Below are 19,871 nucleotides of genomic sequence, written 5' to 3'. Positions count from 1 at the left end.
GTTGAGTGGAAGGAAAAAGTGTGGAAGAAGTGTTGAGAGGCTTGTCAAGCAAAATCGATTCAAGAACTTGGGTGAACTTCACAAGGAATGGACTGAGGCTGGGGTCGAGGCATCAAGAGCCGCCACAGACAAACGTGTCCAGGAGTTTGGCTAGAGTTATCGCATTCCTCTTGTTAAGCCACATAGATTCTTTATGGGGTTCAGGTCTGGTGAGTTTGCTGGCCAGTCAAGCACACCAACACCATGGTCATTTAACCAACGTTTGGTGATTTTGGCAGTGTGGACAGGTGCCAAATCCTGCTGGAAAATGAAATCAGCATCTTTAAAAAGCTGATCAGCAGAAGGAAGCATGAAGTGGCAGTGGACAGTGGACCAACACCAGCAGATGACATTGCACCCTAAATCATCACAGACTGTGAAAACTAAACACTGGACTTTAAGCAACTTGGGCTATGAGCTTCTCCACCCTTCCTCCAGACTCTAGGACCTTGGTTTACAAATGAAATACAACTTGCTCTCATCTGAAAAGAGGACTTTGGACCACTGGGCAACAGTCCATTTCTTCTTCTCCTTAGCCCAGGTAAGACGCCTCTGACGTTGTCTGTAGTTCAGGAGTGGCTTAACAAGAGAAATGCTACAACTGTAGCCAAATTCCTGGACACGTTTGTCTGTGGTGGCTCTTGATGCCTTGACCCCAGCCTCAGTCCATTCCTTGTGAAGTTCACTCAAATTCTTGAATCAATTTTGCTTGATAAGCCTCTCAAGGCTGTGGTTCTCTCAGTTGGTTGTGCATCTTTTTCTTCCACCTTTTATCCTTCCACTCAACTTTCTGTTAACATGTTTGGATACAGCACTCTGTGAACAGCCAGCTTCTTTGGCAATGAAAGTTTGTGGCTTACCCTCCTTGTGAAGGGTGTCAATGATTGTCTTCTGGACAACTGTCAGATCAGCAGTCTTGCCCATGATTCTGTAGCCTAGTGAACCAAACTGAGAGACCATTTAAAAGGCTCAGGAAACTGTTGCAGGTGTTTTGAGTTGATTAGCTGATTGGCATGTCACCCTATTCTAATTTGTTTAGATAGTAAATTGATAGGTTTTTGTTAAATGTGAACCAAAATCATCAGAATTAAAAGAACCAAAAACTTAAACAACTTCAGTCTGTGTGCATTGAATTTATATAATACAAGAGTTTTACAATTTGAGTTGAATTACTGAAATAAATGAACTTTTCCAAGACATTCTAATTTATTGAGATGCACCTGTATATTAGCAGTTTATTAGTATTTATAAAGCACATATTAATGCCGTATTCATGATTATATTTTAGCACTATAGCGTTGCTCATTTGTAAATTTTGATTAATTCCATTGTCTTCATTTGTAAGTCACTTTGGATAAAAGAGTTTGCTAAATGACTAGATGTAAATGTAAATGTAAATGTATATCCCTTAATCCTACCCCATGCCTAAACTTAATTGATTTACTAACTATTAAAAAGCAGCAAATAAGGAGTGTGTTTCGGAAAAATTATTTTTTAATAGTTAATACGTGTTGCCTATTCTAAAGTGCTACATTTCTTTCTCTTTCTTTTTTCTAATATCATGTATTCATCAAGTATTATAATAATGTATAATCATGTATTCTTATTTCAAAAATGCTACATTTTTTGGAGAACTGAAATACATGATATTTTAGTAACTTTCCCTAAACTAACATCAACATTTAATTTTTACAAATGCCATGAATTGACATTTTACGTGAACTAACTTTGCCCTGCCATAAAAAGGTCAAATTATCTGATACTTTAAGAGATTTATTGACCTTTCATCTTTCGTTATCATAAAAGGGATGTATTCAAATTAATGAATGTATTAATTGCATTTTAATGCATAAAAAAGATCAAGGGGATTATATTTTTTTGCCTGTTGTAGGTGTTATCCTGTAAATAATCAAATTCTCTGAATGCAGATGAAGTAAAGCCACACACATGCAGATCCTGTAGGGGGCTGAGGTAAAGGGCTGTGTATCGCTGGAGGCTGTGCGTGTGGAAAGGGCCGGATCAAAGCAGCAGTAGTGCGTGTGTCACACTCTCTGGTGTGTATTGAGCATGGTGGCACTGCTTTACCCTGCTGTGCAAGTGTGTATCGCTGCTGCCAGCGGGGCAGTGTGTGGGAACAGACTGCCACAGCTTTTAAACAGCAACCCCACCAAGCTCGTCCTCTTTTTCAGCTCACACCCACAATCCTACACGCACAAGCACAACTGCAAAACACAGATACTACACCACAAACACAGAAAGTATACTATGCTACTGTTAAAGCAGGATTTTAGTGTGTTCTTGGACAAGCTGACCAAATATACAAAGCTTTAGAGCAACTAAACATCCATATTGTTACAGTGTAGAATGATTTCTAAAGGATCATGTGACACTGAAGACTGGAGTAATGTGCTGAACATTCAGCTTTGCATCACAAGAATTCATTATATTTTACAATATACTAAGACAGAAAACAGTTATATTAAATTATAATAATATTTCACATTATTAGTGTTTTTTTTAATAGAAGCCCGTTTCTGACTTTTTTTTTTCAGAATTGTGAGATATAAACTTGCAATTGCAAGTTATAAAGTCCAGTTCTGAGGAGAAAAAAAGACTGATAAGACAGAATTGTGAGTTTATATCATGCAATTTTGACTTTATTTCTCATAATTGCAAGTTTATATCATACAATTCTGACCTCATTTCTTAGAATTGTAAGTTTATATCATGTTATTGTGACTTTATTTCTTTAAATTGCGAGTTTATATCTCACAATTTTGACTCCATTTCTCAGAATTGTGAGTTTATATCACACAATTCTGACTTCATTTCTTAGAATTGTGAGTTTATATCATGTTATTCTGACTTTATTTCTTCAAATTGTGAGTTTATATCATGTTATTCTGACTTTATTTCTTCAAATTGTGAGTTTATATCTCACAATTTTGACTTCATTTCTCAGAATTGTGAGTTTATATCATGTTATTCTGACTTTATTTCTTCAAATTGCGAGTTTATATCTCACAATTTTGACTTAATTTCTCAGAATCGTGAGTTTATCATGCAATTCTGACTTTATTTCTCACAATTGTGAGTTTATATCACGGATCTCTGACTTTATTTCTCACAATTACGAGTTTATATCATGCAATTCTGATTTCATTTCTCAGAATTGCAATTTTATATTACACTCTGACTTTATCTCTCAGAATTTATATCACACAACTGCAACTTTATTTTTCAGAATTGCAAGTTTATATCACGCAATTCTGACTTTATTTCTTTATAACTCGCAATTGTGAATTTAAATCTTACAATTCTGAGAAAAAAATCACGCAATTCATAATTGTGAGATAAGTTGCAATAACCTTTTTTTATTTAGTGGCAGAAACAGGCATCCATAGTTTTTAGTTTATTTTTAATTAAATAAGTGAGACTTTTGAACAGTACTGTACATTGTTTAATCACTACAGGAACGATGGCACAGGAATATTCATCTTCATAAACCATACACACACATACACAAAAATACCCATAAAGATTTCTGAATGGAACGAATAACCTCTTTTCCTCTAAAAGCTCTATTTTCTTCAGGGTCTGTCCCTCTTTTTCATTCTGTCCTCCCTCAGGACCACTTTGTGAAGTTTTACTCTGTCCATTTATAAATAGACTTTCAGGCCCGGGGCCGGCAATGACTGACGTGAAACCGAGTGGCACTATTAGCCCACATGCCAAGATATATCCGTCAGTCCCTTACTCTAATTACAGCTAAGCGAAATGGAAAGACGTGTCGAAGAGGCCTTTGGATGCCTAAATGAATGACAGTTCGGATCTAAAGCTGGTTTACATCCAGAGCCACACAATCTGTTCGATCGCAGCTCTCTCCAGTACGGACTGCCGCTCAATCTGCAGAGTTGTCGGACAACTGTAGCGAACGGCAGTCGCCATCAAACACTGGATTAAGATGCTACCGGCCTCTAAATGCCGGACTGAATTCACACGACTAATCAAAAACAAGCACTTTGTCTTGATGAAACAGTGTTTGAAGTTTGATACAGCGATTTTCTCATGCTTTGCCTTGTGAATATGTTTTGATAATTTGTCAGCATTAGTAGTACTTCTAATAGTTTTCTCTATTTGTAACCCTGTACACCAAAACCAGTAAGTAGAATGGGAATATTTGTAGCAATAGCCAACAATACAGGGGGGGAAATAAGTATTTAACACATCAGCATGTTTATCAGTAAGGCTATTTCTAAGTCGGCTATTGACACAAAATGTACACCAGATGTAGCCATCAAGCCAAATATTGAATTCATACAAAGAACTCAGAACATTTAAGTATACAAGTTGAGTCATAATAAATAAAGTGAAATGACACAGGGAATAAGTATTGAACACACTTTATTTAATACTTTGTAGAAAAGCCCTTGTTGGTGATTACAGCTTCTAGACGCCTCTTGTATGGAGAGACCAGTGGTCTGCATTGCTCAGGAGTGATTCTGGCCCATTCTTCCACACAAACGTTCTTTAAATCTTGAAGGTTCCTTGGGGCTCTTTTATGAACTTTGATCTTCAGTTCTCTCCATAGATTTTCTATGGGATTTAGGTCAGGTGATTGACTGGGCCATTCAAGCAACTTGATTTTTTTCTTTGAAACCACTTCAATGTTTCCTTGGCCTTGTGTTTAGGATCATTGTCTTGCTGAAATGTAGCCTTGAAAAAATTCAGACCCTAATCTATTAAGATTGAGGGTCTGGCATCGAGCAATGAAAAGGGCCTAACTCGAGGGGCGGCACCAAGCAGGCATTTGAAACTCTCACTGCACGCAATTGGATAACGCCACGACCAATCACAACAATACACCCCATACACTTAGCTACCAGCGGAGCTAACTGATAGATTAAACTCTTGCCGTATCCAGTCGGCAAAACAGCAAAAAAGTCCTTCGTGCAAACGAACAATTCGAGCGTGGTTTTCTGTTCCTCTTTTATATGAAAAGCCAAGTCTAACTCGTTCATTGTAGCGGCTAAAGCCATTTCAAACAACTGGTGTTCATCTGTAGCCATCTTTCAATAATGCAGTAACGTGCATCATTGCTCGATGCCAGTGTCTTGCAGAGACAATTCAAATTGTGCTCTCGCGAGACCTCTGGATTTCCAGGGTAGCTGAAATGTCCATCCTCTTTTCATTTTCAGCTTTCTGGTAGATGGCAGCAGATTTTTATCCAGAATGTCTCGGTACATTTCTCCATTCATCCTTCCTTCAATAATATGAAGTCTGCCAGTACCCCTTGCTAAAAAAAAGGGGCCCCAAACCATGATGCTTCCACCCCAAACTTAACTGTTGGTATGGTGTTCTTGGGGTGGGGAGCAGTGCCATTTCTTCTCCAAAGATGGTGTGTAGAATGACTACCAAAAAGTTTAATTTTGCTTTCATCTGACCATACTATAGTCTCCCAATAATCCACAGGCTTCTCCAAATGCTGTTTTGCAAATTTTAACCGAGCCTCAACATGCTTTTTGTTCAGCAATGGAGTCTTGCGTGGTGAGTGTGCATGGATGCCATGGCGGTTCAGTGCATTGCTTATAGTTTTCTTTGAAACAACAGTACCTGCTGATGCAAGGTCTTCCTGAAGTGGTTCTTGGCTCTTGGAGAACTCTCCTGATTATTCTTTGGACTCCTCAGACAGGGATCTTACGTGAAGCACCTGATCGTGGCCGGTTTATGGTGAACAGAAGCTCTTTCCATTTCCGGATAATGGCCCCCACAGTGCTCACAGGAACATTCAGCATTCTGGAAATGCACCTATAACCATTCTCATCAAAATGCTTGTCAACGATAAGATTACGAATCTTGAGAGAGTTCTTTGCTTTGCACTGCCTTCTGGGTAATGAGAAGCCTTTATAGGCCATCAATTAGGACTAAAGCAGCTGATATCAATTAGTACTGATAGGGGGCAGGGTTTTTCTCTCAATACTGACAGATTTCAGATCTCCTGGCTTTCTATGTAATTTTGCACCTTCATGTGTTCAAAACTTATTCCCTGTGTCATTTCACTTTATTTATTATGACTCAACTTGTATACTTAAATGTTCTGAGTTCTTTGTATGAATTCAATATTTAGTAAGGGTAAGGGTATACTTAGAAATACCCTTACTGATAAAAAATGCTCATGTGTCAAATACTTATTTTCCCTGCTGTACATTGTATGGGTCAAAATGACTGATTTTTCTTTTATGCCAAAAATCATTAGGATTTTAAGTAAAGATCATGTTCCATGAAGACATTTTGTAAATTTTCTACCATAAATATATCAAAGCCTAATTTTTTATTAGTAATATGATTTACTAAGAACTTCATTTGGACAACTTTAAAGGCAATATTCTCGATATTTAGATTTTTTTTGCACCCTCAGATTCCAGATTTTCAAATAGTTGCATCTCAACTGGTTTTGTGATCCTGGGTAACATTTATTAAATGAGTGTACAATATTGGTTAAAATATGTTAATAAGTTCATTATTTAATTATATATGTTATGCAGAAATTATGATGAAATGCATTTATGACTTGTGTGAATATTTTTATAAAAAATTAGTCAGTATTATTACCAACAAAACAGGAATAATAATAATAATAATAATAAGAGTAAATTAGGCACTGTTAGAGTAAAACAAATTAAATGGATATGTTATTACATTAATAAGGTAACAACATATTTTACAGTGCCCTTTGAATTTTAAATTTTATAACTTAATTGAGTTGTGTTTTAAAGTTGGAAAAATGGAAATATCTCTAAATGATTTAGCATTTAATTAGCTGTACAATTATTGTTTTTTTAATTAATTGTCACGTTAATTCATTTTTATTGTTATTTTTATTTATTCATTTCTAAATTTATTTTAGTACTTGGCAACAATTATTCATGATTAATCGCATCCAAAATAAAAGTATTTGTTTATATAATATATGTGTATCTATATATAAAGACACACACACACACACACACACACATTTACATGTATATATTTATATAATTTAGATTACAAGTAAATTTATTTAATTTATAAACATACATTTTTTCTTAAATATATAAATGCACGTGTGTGTGTGTTTAAATGTACATAACAAATGCACACATAACACACACATATATTATGCACACAAAAATGTTTATATTGGAAGCAATTAATCGCAATTAATGTACTAACTGTGGAGAAAATAATTAGTCATATTTATATCTTAATGTTTCCATGACATTATCTCAATTTCATCCTAAATTATATTTATACCATTATATATAGTTTGTTTCAGTCATTGTAGAACTTTTTATTTCAGTTAGTTGCAACATTTCCATTTAAGTGTTTTATTTATTGTGTTTTATTTCAACGTATGATAATGATGATTTTAATCAATTTTAATCTCAGTCTCTCTCTCTCTCTACAAATTGTGGATCATATACTGTTTATAGTCAGGGAGGCAGAGCAGTAGTTTTTGGGAAGTTTAAGGGAAAATACATATTTATTTGAAACCCCCTGTTCTCCGATAGCAATGATTGGATGCTAATTGAAGCGGTTGCGGTGTCCTGTAGGGATAATGTAGTGGAGCGAGACAGCGAGTGGGAGTGCCGCCCATTTACGTCCATTACTGCACAACCACGAGGACCCCAGCAGTCTGCCCGACATCAAACACATTTATAAATGTCTGCCAGTGCTTGGACTGAATTACAGGCAATCAGCAGCGAAAAACTGCCACCTGCTTCAAGCCTGAATGACGGACATCACTGGGATGACAAATACGGACAAAAAACTCTGACTTATCATATTAGTCCCACCCTCAACAAGCGAACAGCCCATTCCAGCTTGACCTTTGACCTCTGGATGGATCAGAGCTCACCTCCATTATTCAGTTCCACTGGATCAATGAGCTCATGAGCAAAGCAGCAATTAGCAAACACTTCTCAACCCGAGTGCCGAACACACTTCTAATGAGGTGTGTGAGGGGCCGCGGGGCATATGTGATCAATACAGCCAGCCATGTGAGCGAGAGAGAGAAAACAACAAATCTGCTTTTACATCAACAGCTAATTACAGCAAGATGAAAAAAAGTCCAAAAGGATCAGACTTCTTGCTGATTTAAACTCACTATGCATAAATATTATTGCACCAAAATCTAGGTAAACTGAACCCTGCAGTGCTGTTATTGCTTAAAGTAAAATGATTAGAAGTCAATTTGGTGAGCCGAAGTCATTAATTACTCATCCTCATGTCGTCCCAAACCCGTAAGATCTTAGTTCATCTACGGAACACAAATTAAGATATTTTTGATGAAATCCAAAAGCTTTCTGCCTTTGCAGAGGGCAACGCAACTGACATGTTCAAGGCCCAGAAAGGTAGTAAGAACATTGTTAAAATAGTCCATGTGAATCAGTGGTTCAACTGTAATGTTATGAAGTTACGAGAATACTTTTGTCTCCAAAGAAAACAAAAATTACCAATTTATTTTCTTCCGTGTCACTTAGGGGTTGGCGATATGACACCCCTTAGGTGCCTCATGAGCGCGTAAACCTGAAGCGCACGCTAAATGCCTGTTAAACAGCACCCGATTACTAAACCAAGCTATCTTTGGCGTCTGATTTGCTAATACTGTCAAAAAGATTACATATAAACACAGTTGGTTATGTCTAAAGTGAAAGTAAACAGTTGAGAGAAAAACGAATGTGCGTCTGTATATTAGATGCATGCAGCTCTTAAAGCAACAACTAAACAAGCTGCTGACTGTCATTAAAGGGACAGTTCATTCAAAAACGTAATCATTCACATGTTGTCCCAAACCTCTATTAATTTTTTTCTTGTGCTGAACACAAAAGATGATATTTTGAAGAATGTGGTTAAAAATAAAAAAAAATAAAACACTATGGAAGTAACTGGGGACTCAGCAACTGTTTGGTTATCTACATTATTCAAACTAATTTTTATGTTCAACATCTTTTATGCTTAAAAAAAACACTTGAGAGTGAATAAATCAAGACAGAATTGTCATTTCTGGGTGATGGTGTGCTAATAAAACAAAACACAAAATAAAGTCACTCACTGCTCTTGACAGAAGAACTTTACTACAGCTGCTTTAATAAGAGTCAATGCATAATTTATGTATTTAGTGTATATAGTGTTTTATTTTTATATTTGTTAATTCAATTTCTTGAATGCTACTGATAAATGCACTGACTGTACCTGAAAATTAAAGCACTGTTTGTTTTGTTTGTATATTATGTGTATTTGTAACATGTAGCCTATCTTTGTTCTTATTTTTTTAATTAAGATAAATAATGACAAAGTTTTTTTTTTTTTTTTTTTTTTATCTTTGCCCACTTTGGCCTAAACATCTCACATTCTTTTTGTTTCATATTTTGTTAACTTGTAAGGTTTTGGTTTTAAAATAGGGAGATTTGTTTGGTTGTGCTGCACAGACAACTTGCAAAACAGTGAAACCACATGACAAAGAATCGTGATAAAATTGTGATTATGATATTTTTGCCATATCGCCCCCCCATGCACCCTGTATATAAAAAAGTCTTCGTAAACTTCTGAAGTTTTCGACAGAGATGATGGCTTGAAAAATTGTCCAGCCTTACTTTTTTGAACCAGTATATACAGACTACGAGAGATACTAAGAGAGATGTTTCACGTCAGAACGCCGGCTCCTGCGTTGGGATATTCTTGTGAATGTTGACTGGCACGGAACAGAAGAAATTATTGAATAAAGTCATTATTTTTGTTTTCTTTGTGTACATAAAATTATTCTCGTAGCTTCATAACATTATGGTTGAACCACTGATGGCACATGGACTATTTAAACAATGTCCTTACTACCTTTCGGGGCCTTGAATGTGTCAGTTGTGTTGCTGTCTGTGCAGGGTCAAAAAGCTCTCAGATTTCATCAAAAATATCTTAGTTTGTGCTCTGAAGATGAACAAAGGTCTTACGGGTTTCGAACGACATGGGGATGAGTAATTAATGACAGAATTTTCATTTTTGGGTGAACTAGCCTTTTAAACTTGAATGGAAAGGTTGCAACTAACTGAAATAAAGCTGAAGCTCTAAAATGACTAAAACTAAGTAAAATTGTAAAAAAAACTAATGAAACTAAAACTAAAGCTTAGAGCTGAAAATATGAAAATGAATGTGAAATCAAAAGATAAATACAATAACAGCATGTAAATATTTCTAATGAAACGTATAGCAATATGTACAAAATGCGGACTTGCTTTGTAAACTGCACTGTAAGTTAACACACTGCATTAATTAGTACATGCTTAGTACAATGCGTACAGAAGGCATTCTGATTACTTCTTTTTATTGTTACATTTTATGAAGCCTTATGTTAAAATGCTTGAAATGACTAAATCCTAAAAAATATAACATAAAACATTTAAAATATATATTTTTAATGATTTTAAAATCACAAAAGATTATTTCGATTTATTTTTAAATAAAATAAGCTAAATTATCACAAATCTGGTATTCGCTTTGCCTGATGTGAAATTTTAGCAGAAGACTGTAACATAAAATGTGAAACAAAAAAATGCAAAAGTCTGAATACTGAATGCACTGTATATTTCAGGGCACACCTTGTACAGTCTAATTCAGTAATTGGATTTAGTATTGATTTGCAGTGCACTTATTACAGGGAAAATCCCTCCTGGAGTAACCTCAGGTTCAGTGTCTTGAACAAATGGTGAGTTAATCGGCCCATCTTTAAGGATTCAAACCTACAGTATTTTTGTATCAGTCTCCAGTAACTAAACTAGTCTTGAAGGACTAGTTCACTTTCATAACAACAATGCACAGATAACGTACTCACCCCCTTGTCATCCAAGATCTTCATGTCTTTCTTTCCTCAGTCGTAAAGAAATTGTTTTTTTTGAGGAAAACATTTCAGGATTTCTCTCTTTATAATGGATATGGATGGCGCCCCGAAGTTTGAACTTCCGAAATGCACTTTAAATGCAGCTTCAAAATACTCTAAACTATCCCAGTCGAGGAGGAAGGGTCTTATCTAGCGAAACGATCGGTTATTTTCTAAACAAATTGACAATTTATATACATTTTAACCTCAAATGCTGGTCTTGTCTCATCTCTGCGCAGTGAATGCAAAGTGTGTGTGATTCAGGTAAATACAGTTAGGGTACGTCTAAAAACTCCCAACTCGTTTATGTCTTCAATGTCAAAATCGTCCTATAATGCTGTTTTTACCTTTTTTTGTAAAAGGAGTTTGAGTTTCTTTGTATGTTCACTTTGTAAACACTATGTTGGTACTTTTGCAGCGATCTAAGGTGATTTTGAAGTTAGGGAAGAAAACGAGATTGAGTTTTTAGACGTACCCTAACTGTATTTACCTGAATCACACAGAGTTCGCATTGCGCTGAGCAGAGATGAGACAAGACGAGCATTTGAGGTTTAAAAGTATATAAATTGTCAATTTGTTTCGAAAATAACCGATCGTTTCGCTAGATAAGGCCCTTCCTCCTCGACTGGGATCGTTTAGAGCCTTTTGAAGCTGCAGTTAAAGTGCATTTAAACTGCATTTCAGAAGTTCAAACTTCGGGGCGCCATCTATATCCATTATAAAGAGAGAAATCCTGAAATGTTTTCCTCAAAAAAGAAAAGAAAGAAAGACATGAACATCTTGGATGACAAGGGGGCGAGTACATTATCTATGCATTGTTGTTATGAAAGTGAACTAATCCTTTAAGTCTACAATGACCTCTTAATAAGTACTGTTTTATTAAAGAAATTTAGAATCACAAACCAAATCATGCTTAATTTTCTTCAATATTTCAGGTTTCTGTCAATAAAAAAATGTAAAAACAAAAAAACTATTAATTTCAATATTGTCATTTTTCAGAAGTAATGTATTTCAATTGGTCACAGCTGACTTAGAGGGATAGCTCACCCAAAAATAGAAATTCTGTAATTCTGTCAAGAATTTATTGAATAAAGTTGATATTTTGATGAACAAGTCTTACAGGTTTGGAACGACATGACGGTGAGTAATTAATCACTGAATGTAATTCTTGGGTAAACTACCCCTTTAAGGGGAGACACTGCAGGCAAAAAAGCTGATTTTTCATGCACCTCTAAAATTTGAGATTCTTTTTGATTTTGCTTTTTTAGACTAGTGGAAAGGAAACATCCAAAAGACACTGTTAAGTGTTTCTTTTATAGCACTTTATCTATTTGTGTCAATAGATTTCAATTACAGTACATATTTTTAAAGGCCGTTTTCTCAAAATTATTTTTTCCTCCTACACTGAGCCATAAATCTCCACTTCAGTAGCACTTACACACACCAAACTATAGGGATGCACCGATCCGAATCGGCCGATCATGCTTGCGCGTTTTGTCAGTAAAGCCGGTTCTGTAATCAGCGGTAAATGCCATCAGGTGCGTGATTTCACGTTGAGCCGTATATACGACGAGCTGCGCAAATCCATGTTCATTATCAGTGTGAATGTGCGCAGCTCGTCAGTGAACAACGGCTGTGTGTAGTATATACAGCTCAACGTGAAATCACGCACCTGATGGCATTTACCGCTGATTACAGAACCGGCTTTACTGACAAAACGCGCAAGTGATCGGCCGATTCGGATCGGTACATCCCTACACCAAACTTTACGTTTTTATTCTCGTCTATATCCTGAAGGTTTTTACAGAGGGATTTGGTCATATATAATTTGTTTGTATGATTTTATACATTTTATTCCTCAAAAATTTGTAAAAAATATAGCGTTTCCTGTCGAAGTTTTTCAGAATTATGTTGTGACAAAATGAGACACCCAAAAACTCTATGTCAAAAAAATTAAACAAGAATTAAAACGTATATTATCATTTGCATAATTAAACGTAAAATTTTAGAAAACTTGTAATACAAAAAATGTTTGCAATTATCAATGTAATCAATCAACTGGGTAAGTAAGGTCATAACTATTAGTTAATTTTTTTACCCTATTCACCTGCAGTGTCTCGCCTTAACCTGAAACTGAAAAACAGACATTAGCCCAAAAAGAATACCGCTCAGGCTGCAGCATGTTTGTACAAAAAAGAGAAACGTAAAAAGAAGCAATTATTTTCATTTTCGATTCTTAAACTCTTAAAAATAAAGGTGCTTTAACAGTTAAAGGTTCTTTATGGAACCATTTAGAGAAAAAGGGTTCTTCTAAAGAATCATGAAGCACCTTTATTTTTAAAAGTGTAGATGGACAAACTCTATTCAAGTATAAGAGTTCAAGGTTAAATACTGATCTTAAAACTGGACTCAAGAATTTCACATTTGCTTCTGTGAGACGAGACGTCATTCACAACAGCTGTCCGATAACAGGACCTCGACCAAAGACAAGCGCATCTTAAATATCAACTCCAGCACATGTGCTGCTAACAGCTGATGTCTGGCACCGTCTGCAGTCAATTCTTTTGAATCTTCTCCAAAAACACCAAAACCAGCTAATACTGTCAGATGGAGGGCAGCAGAGATAAACACAGTGCACATATGTGCAGAAAGTCAGCAGATGTTGGAGGTAGAGCAAAAAAGTGCATCAGTCATAAACCTTTAACGCCACCTGCTGTTCATATAGCATAACAAAATCAAAGGTCTAGAGATGCTTTCAGTGAAACATGCCTGTCATGTGACATTAGAATAGTTATCAGCGCAATAGACAAACCCATGCAACACTCTTTAGATGGTTACAGGGTTAAATCACAATGCAACCAAGAAGAATACAGAACCATAAAATAATACAGTATGCAGCGGTATCAAATATGAATCAATTACTGATTTGGTAACCAGTTAAAAGAGATGTTAGAACCTTGAAAACTGAATTGTTTCAAAATGTCTTTGTTTATATAGTCAATGTGAGCCATACGCAATCTGACATCAGTTAAAAAGCAACTCATGCTCATCTATTTGCATGCAACACAGCAATTTCATCATCCAAAACAACTGAATACATGCAAAACTGCATCTATCACTAATGAAACGCATGCTCTTTTAGATACATGCAAGTGAAAGTCTAGGGTTAATAGACAGCTGTGAATTAATGACAGGGTTAGAGGATTATGTGGTTCTGTCCAGGTCATATTGGGAGGAGATGAGCGGGGTGGATGATGGAAAAAACAAAAAAAACAAATCTATAATATCAGGCTGGTGTTTTGTGGGCAACACATCAGTACATACCCAGAAAGAGTCTCTTAGGAACTTTGATTTCTTCATCCTTACTGTCTGTTGCTTCAGACAAATAAGACAAATAAACAAAAAATAAGAGCAGGAAGAGAAAGAGAGAGAAAATATATTGCATCGCTCTGTCTTCTCGAGGACACAAAAAAAGCCCTGAAGGGATGAAACTCATGAAAACACGACCAAGTCATATTTCACCTTAAAAATCAACTGTTAGAGATCTAATTTTTATAAAGAAAAACATATTTTTAAACCACTATGACACACATTTGATATTATGTATAGAATAATTAAGTTTAATTTATAATAAGCAAATAGTATGACATTTTTCATCTGATTTTGGGTTGAAGTTGAACTAAGATTCAGAAGATGCACTACCAGTCACAAGCTTAGAAAAATAAAGTTTTTGAAAGAAGTATCTTATGTTCAGAAAGGCTGCTTTTATTTGACCAAAACTTAATCAAACACTGTAATATTGTGAAATATTTAACCCTGGACCACAAAACCAGTCATAAGGGTCAATTTTTGAAATTGAGATTTATTGTTCATCTCAAAACTGAATAAATAAGCTTTCCGTTGAAGTATGGTTTGTTAGGATAGGACAATATTTGGCTGAGATACCACTATTTGAAAATCTGGAATCAGATGATGCAAAAAATATATAAATATTGAGAAAATGACCTTTAGAGTTGTTCAAATGAAGTTTATGTCTTGATATATTTACAGTAGGGAATTTACTTTTTATGAAGCCCCTATTTATAATACATTATAAGGGTTTGTCTAAGGCATTATAATGAATGCATAATGCATTATAAAAAAGTTATAATATGTTATATCATCTCATGAATAATCATAATTATAATACATTATAATACTTACATATTTGAGGATATTACTTTAAAGATTATGATTATTTATAACACACAATGGACACCACATGAAATGAACTTCATCATCATAATACATTTTTTTTTACATTATATATATATATATATATATATATATTTTTTTTTTTTTTTTTTTTTTTTTTGATGGTCCCCTTAGTCTATTGACTAGGGCTGCAACGATTCGTCGACGTTGTCGACAAAAATCGATAATAGAAATAGTCGACAATGAATTTCATTGTCGATGTTGTCGCCAGACATGTTTTTTTCCGACCGAGTGAGGCATCTCTCTGCCGAGAGTCGCACATAGGCATTAGCTTCTATGCTGAGCGATAACATACAGAAATGGCGGCGTCCAATGCACTGAATGCAGCAGCTGCGCGTACCAAAACACGCCCGTTTCACACATACTCCGTCTGCAGTGCGTATTTTTTTTCCACACCCATGTTAACGGATTACAACGTTCACAATGTACGGACTGTAAACGCGTTCTGTGTGAGCGCAAAACGAGTCCGTGCTGATTCTGCACCGCATACGTAACGCACACGGACTGTAGACGCAATGCAGACTGAGTATGTGTGAAACAGGCATAAAGTTTGGGAGCATTTTAGCCTGCTACGGCGAATAAAAAGATTACCTGCATGGTTTGTAAGGGGCCGTTCACATGTCGCGCCTAAAAACGCGTGGAAAACGCTAGGCGCGCTGCTTTCTTCCTTGTCAACAAAGCGCTCGGGCGCTTGCGCTCCGGAAGCGTCTGCCGTTTCTAAGCAACCATCAGCTGCGCTCTAGCTCCAAGCTGCGGTGCGCTTGCTGCATTCTGAAAAGTTGAGATGTTTTTATCTCGATGCGGCGCGGACGCGCCTGGAAAAAACGAGCGCGTCGCACCGCGTGCGCGTCGCGACCGCGTCGCTTCCAATATGCGCGCGCAAGCCGCGCGTCTCCATTTGAAATAACGAACTTGCGCGCGCAAAAGACGCTTCATGTGAACGGCCCCTAAAGCAGTCCTTGCGCATCACGGCAGCACCTCTGTGATGCACGAACATTTAAAGAGAAAGCACGTCGGACAGTTGAATGAAACGGAGTTTGGCTGGCCTCGGTAAGATTTAAATAACATGGAAGCCAGTACGTTGTGTTTTGGATATACATTTTTGTTTACGGTATTATTGCTGCTGATGTGCCTGCCCCTGGTTTACAGGAAGAAAATGTTTACTTGATTTTAATTTATTTTTTCTTATAAAACAAATGTGCCTGTCCTTTAAAAAGATTATAGAGTTTCTTAATTTATGCATTTATGTCTGTACTGACCAAGCACTGTGCCTAAATGGTTTTAGACAGGGCATTTTTATTTACTTTTAGTATGAATGAATCAGCAGCAAAGTTCAATAAAATATGCATTTTTCATTGAAGTACCCCCTTCTTTCTTGTGTTTACTATCATTTTCCACATAATTAAAGCAATCTCATGCTAAATTTGAGAAAAATTGAATAATTATCCGATTAGTCGACTAATCGTTTCAATAGTCGGTGACTAGTCGACTATTAAAATAGTCGTTAGTTGCAGCCCTACTATTGACTATAAACAACTTTGCAACGGCATGTCAACTAACACTCCTTATGTTCATGTACTTGCAAAGTTACTTATAATCAGTTTGTCTTTTGGGGAACCATCAAAATAACATATATTTAGCACAATACTAAGAATAATTATTGCTAGTTGATATGCAGTTGCAGAGTTACTTATCAAAAGCTGTTTAACGGGTACCATCAAAATAATCAAACTGATCTTATTACACTTTCATCATTTTATGTCTCTTTGAGAAAAAAAAATATTATTACTTATAAGAGGTCTTTGTATGCTTTAAGTACAGTGACATTAGTAAGATGGCAAGATATGATACTCTTAATACATTATAACTATGAGGAGTATAATCCATGGTAACTGAAGTGAATGCAAAGTGTTCATTGTGTTATAAATAATCATAATCTTAAAAGCTATAACACATTAAAACTGTTCTTATGAATACTCATGAGATAATACAACATACAGTACTATACGGTCTTTTATAATGCATTACGCATTCATTATAAGGCCTTAAGAATTCCCTTATAATATATGTGACCCTGGACCACAAAACCAGTCATAAGGTTAAATTTGACAAAACTGAGATATATACATCATATGAAAGCTCAATAAATAAGCTTTCAATTGATGTATGGTTTGTTAGGATAGGACAATATTTGGCCGAGATACATTTATTTGAAAATCTGAAATCTAAGGGTGCAAAAAAATCAAAATACTGAGAAAAACACCTTTAAAGTTGTCCAAATTAAGTTCTTAGCAATGCATATTACTAATCAAAAATTACATTTTGATAGGTTTACAGTAGGAATTTTACAAAAAATCTTCATGGAACATGATCTTTACTTAATTTCCTAATGATTTTTGACATAAAAGAAAAATCAATAATTTTGACCCATACTATGTATTTTTGGCTATTGCTACAAATATACCCCAGCGACTTAAGACTGGTTTTGTGGTCCAGGGTCACATATTATAAATATGGGCTTCATAGAAAGTGTTAATATCTTCATGAAACAGGATCTTTACTTAATATCCTAATGATAAGTTTGAATAATTTTGACCCATGCAATGCATTTTTGGCTATTGCTACAAATTTACCCATGCAACTTAAGACATATTACTATAATTTAAAATAACTGTTTTCCATTTCAAATGTAATTTTACATTTTAAAACGTATCCAAACAGAAAACAGTTATGTTTAATCAAAATAATATTTCACAATATTACTGTTTTTTACTGTATTTCTGATCAAATAAATGCATCCTTGGGAAGTATAAAAGACTTCAGCCAAAAACACTGGTACTGTGAATAGTAGCATATGTTCAGATTTTGGACAGATTTTGTGAGCTTCACCTAAAAAGTGTTGTCACCGTCAAAGTACTTAAGTTACATATATGACGGTAATTAATTTGTATGTGTACCAAATGGATTTGTTCAAAATTAGATCATGAGAACCTTAAAGGAGAAGTTCACTTCCAGAACAAAAACGTACAGATAATTTACTGACTCCCTTGTCATCCAAGACTTCATTTCTTCAGTCGTTTTAAGGAAAACATTTCAGGGTTTCTCTCCATATAGTGGACTTCTATGGTGCCCCCGAGTTTGAACTTCCAAAATGCAGTTTAAATGCAGCTTCGAAGAGCTTTAAATGATCCCAGCCGAGAAAGAAGGGTGTATTCTAGTGAAAGATTGGTCATTTTTAACAAAAAATTACAACTTTTTAACCTCAAATGCTCATCTTGTCTAGCTCTTCGTCAACTGTGTGTATTCCAGTTCATGACAGTTAGGGTATGTCGAAAAGCTCCCATCTCATTTTCTCCTTCAACTTCAAAACCATCCTACTTCACTGTTTTACCTTTTTAATAAAGGCCGTTTACAAAACAATTCGAGCATTTGAGATTTAAAAGTATATAAATTGTCCCTTTTTTAATTTTTTTTAGAAAATAAACAATCGTTTCACTAGATAAGACCCTTCTTCCTCGGCTGTGATCATTTAGAGCCCTTTGAAGCTGCATTTTGGAAGTTCAAACTCGGGGGCACCATAGAAGTCGACTATATGGAGAGAAATACTGTAATGTTTTCCTCAAAAAAAAAAACAACAACCAATTTCTTTATGAATGAAAAAAGAAAGACATGAACATCTTGATTATTTTGCTTGTTCTAAGGAAAAACTCACTTAATTTTGACTTTTTTTTCTGAAAACAAGACAATATATTTTTATTTGTCTAGAAAATCCTTCTCGATTTCAGAATTTTTAGATATTTCGATTGGAAACAAGACACGAAATCGAAGTGAGAAAAGCATTTGCTGTAGTGTATTTAAAAACAATAATAATAATTTTTTATTAATTTAAATAATCCTACTACTAATAATAATATTAAAAATCATGCATCTAAATGGAAGAACACCTCTAAGTGCCCAATGAAGTAATATATTACACAAACATACTTATGTTGTGTTATATTATATTATAAGTGGATGAGGATTTTCAAAAATCACCATAGAAGTCCACTATACGGAGACAAATCCTGAAATGTTTTCCTCAAAAAAAAAAAAAAAAAAAACCTATTTTTTTATGAACGAAAAAAGAAAGACATGAACATCTTGGATGACAAGGGGGTGAGTAAATGATCTGTAAATTTTTGTTCTGACTTGTATTTCAAAGTTGGGTTGTATCTTGGTTCAGTTAATTTTACAGCTGTTTCTTTGATTCATCTGGTAATTTTGAACATCTGTTGGAGAATTTGCAAGCGGCACAATTTGAAGTCAGCTGTTTAGCTGGCTTGAATGTCACGACTGAAACAGCTCAGGCTGACATATTTGCGTATCGCCACATTGTTGTCTTTAGATTCACACCAGAAGATAAAAAAACATTAAACAGGATGTCCTGTGCAAACAGAAGAGTTGGCTCAAACAAAACTGTCTAAATAAGCGTATAAATTGAGCAGTATGTATATTTAGTAACAACAGTTTGAAACATTTTAAAGCATTACATACTGCATACTCACATATTATTTTAAAAAGTTAGTACACAGTAAACAAAAAACTTTCACAGTTCAGTACTCTGGCTCAGTTTGACAGAACAAAGTCATCTTTTGTTAACTTTGTAACACACCCCAAGTACACACAAAGC

General features: G+C 35.2%; 1 protein-coding gene across 1 annotated transcript in view; it reads right to left on the bottom strand.

Annotated features, from left to right (window-relative positions):
* Positions 1-5,954, bottom strand: part of LOC141290257 (solute carrier family 66 member 2-like) — a 49,107-nt gene extending 43,153 nt beyond the window's left edge. The window contains exon 1 of the mRNA XM_073822449.1: positions 5,741-5,954. Within this exon, the coding sequence (XP_073678550.1) occupies positions 5,741-5,954 (214 nt within the window). The remainder of the gene's footprint in view (positions 1-5,740) is intronic.
* Positions 5,955-19,871: the final 13,917 nt, after the last annotated feature.

The sequence above is a fragment of the Garra rufa genome, chromosome 17 (genome assembly GCF_049309525.1).
Source record: "Garra rufa chromosome 17, GarRuf1.0, whole genome shotgun sequence".
Taxonomy (NCBI): Eukaryota; Metazoa; Chordata; class Actinopteri; order Cypriniformes; family Cyprinidae; genus Garra; species Garra rufa.
The sequence above is the reverse complement of the archived record's forward strand: the minus strand, read 5'-3'. Positions and strand labels throughout refer to the sequence as shown.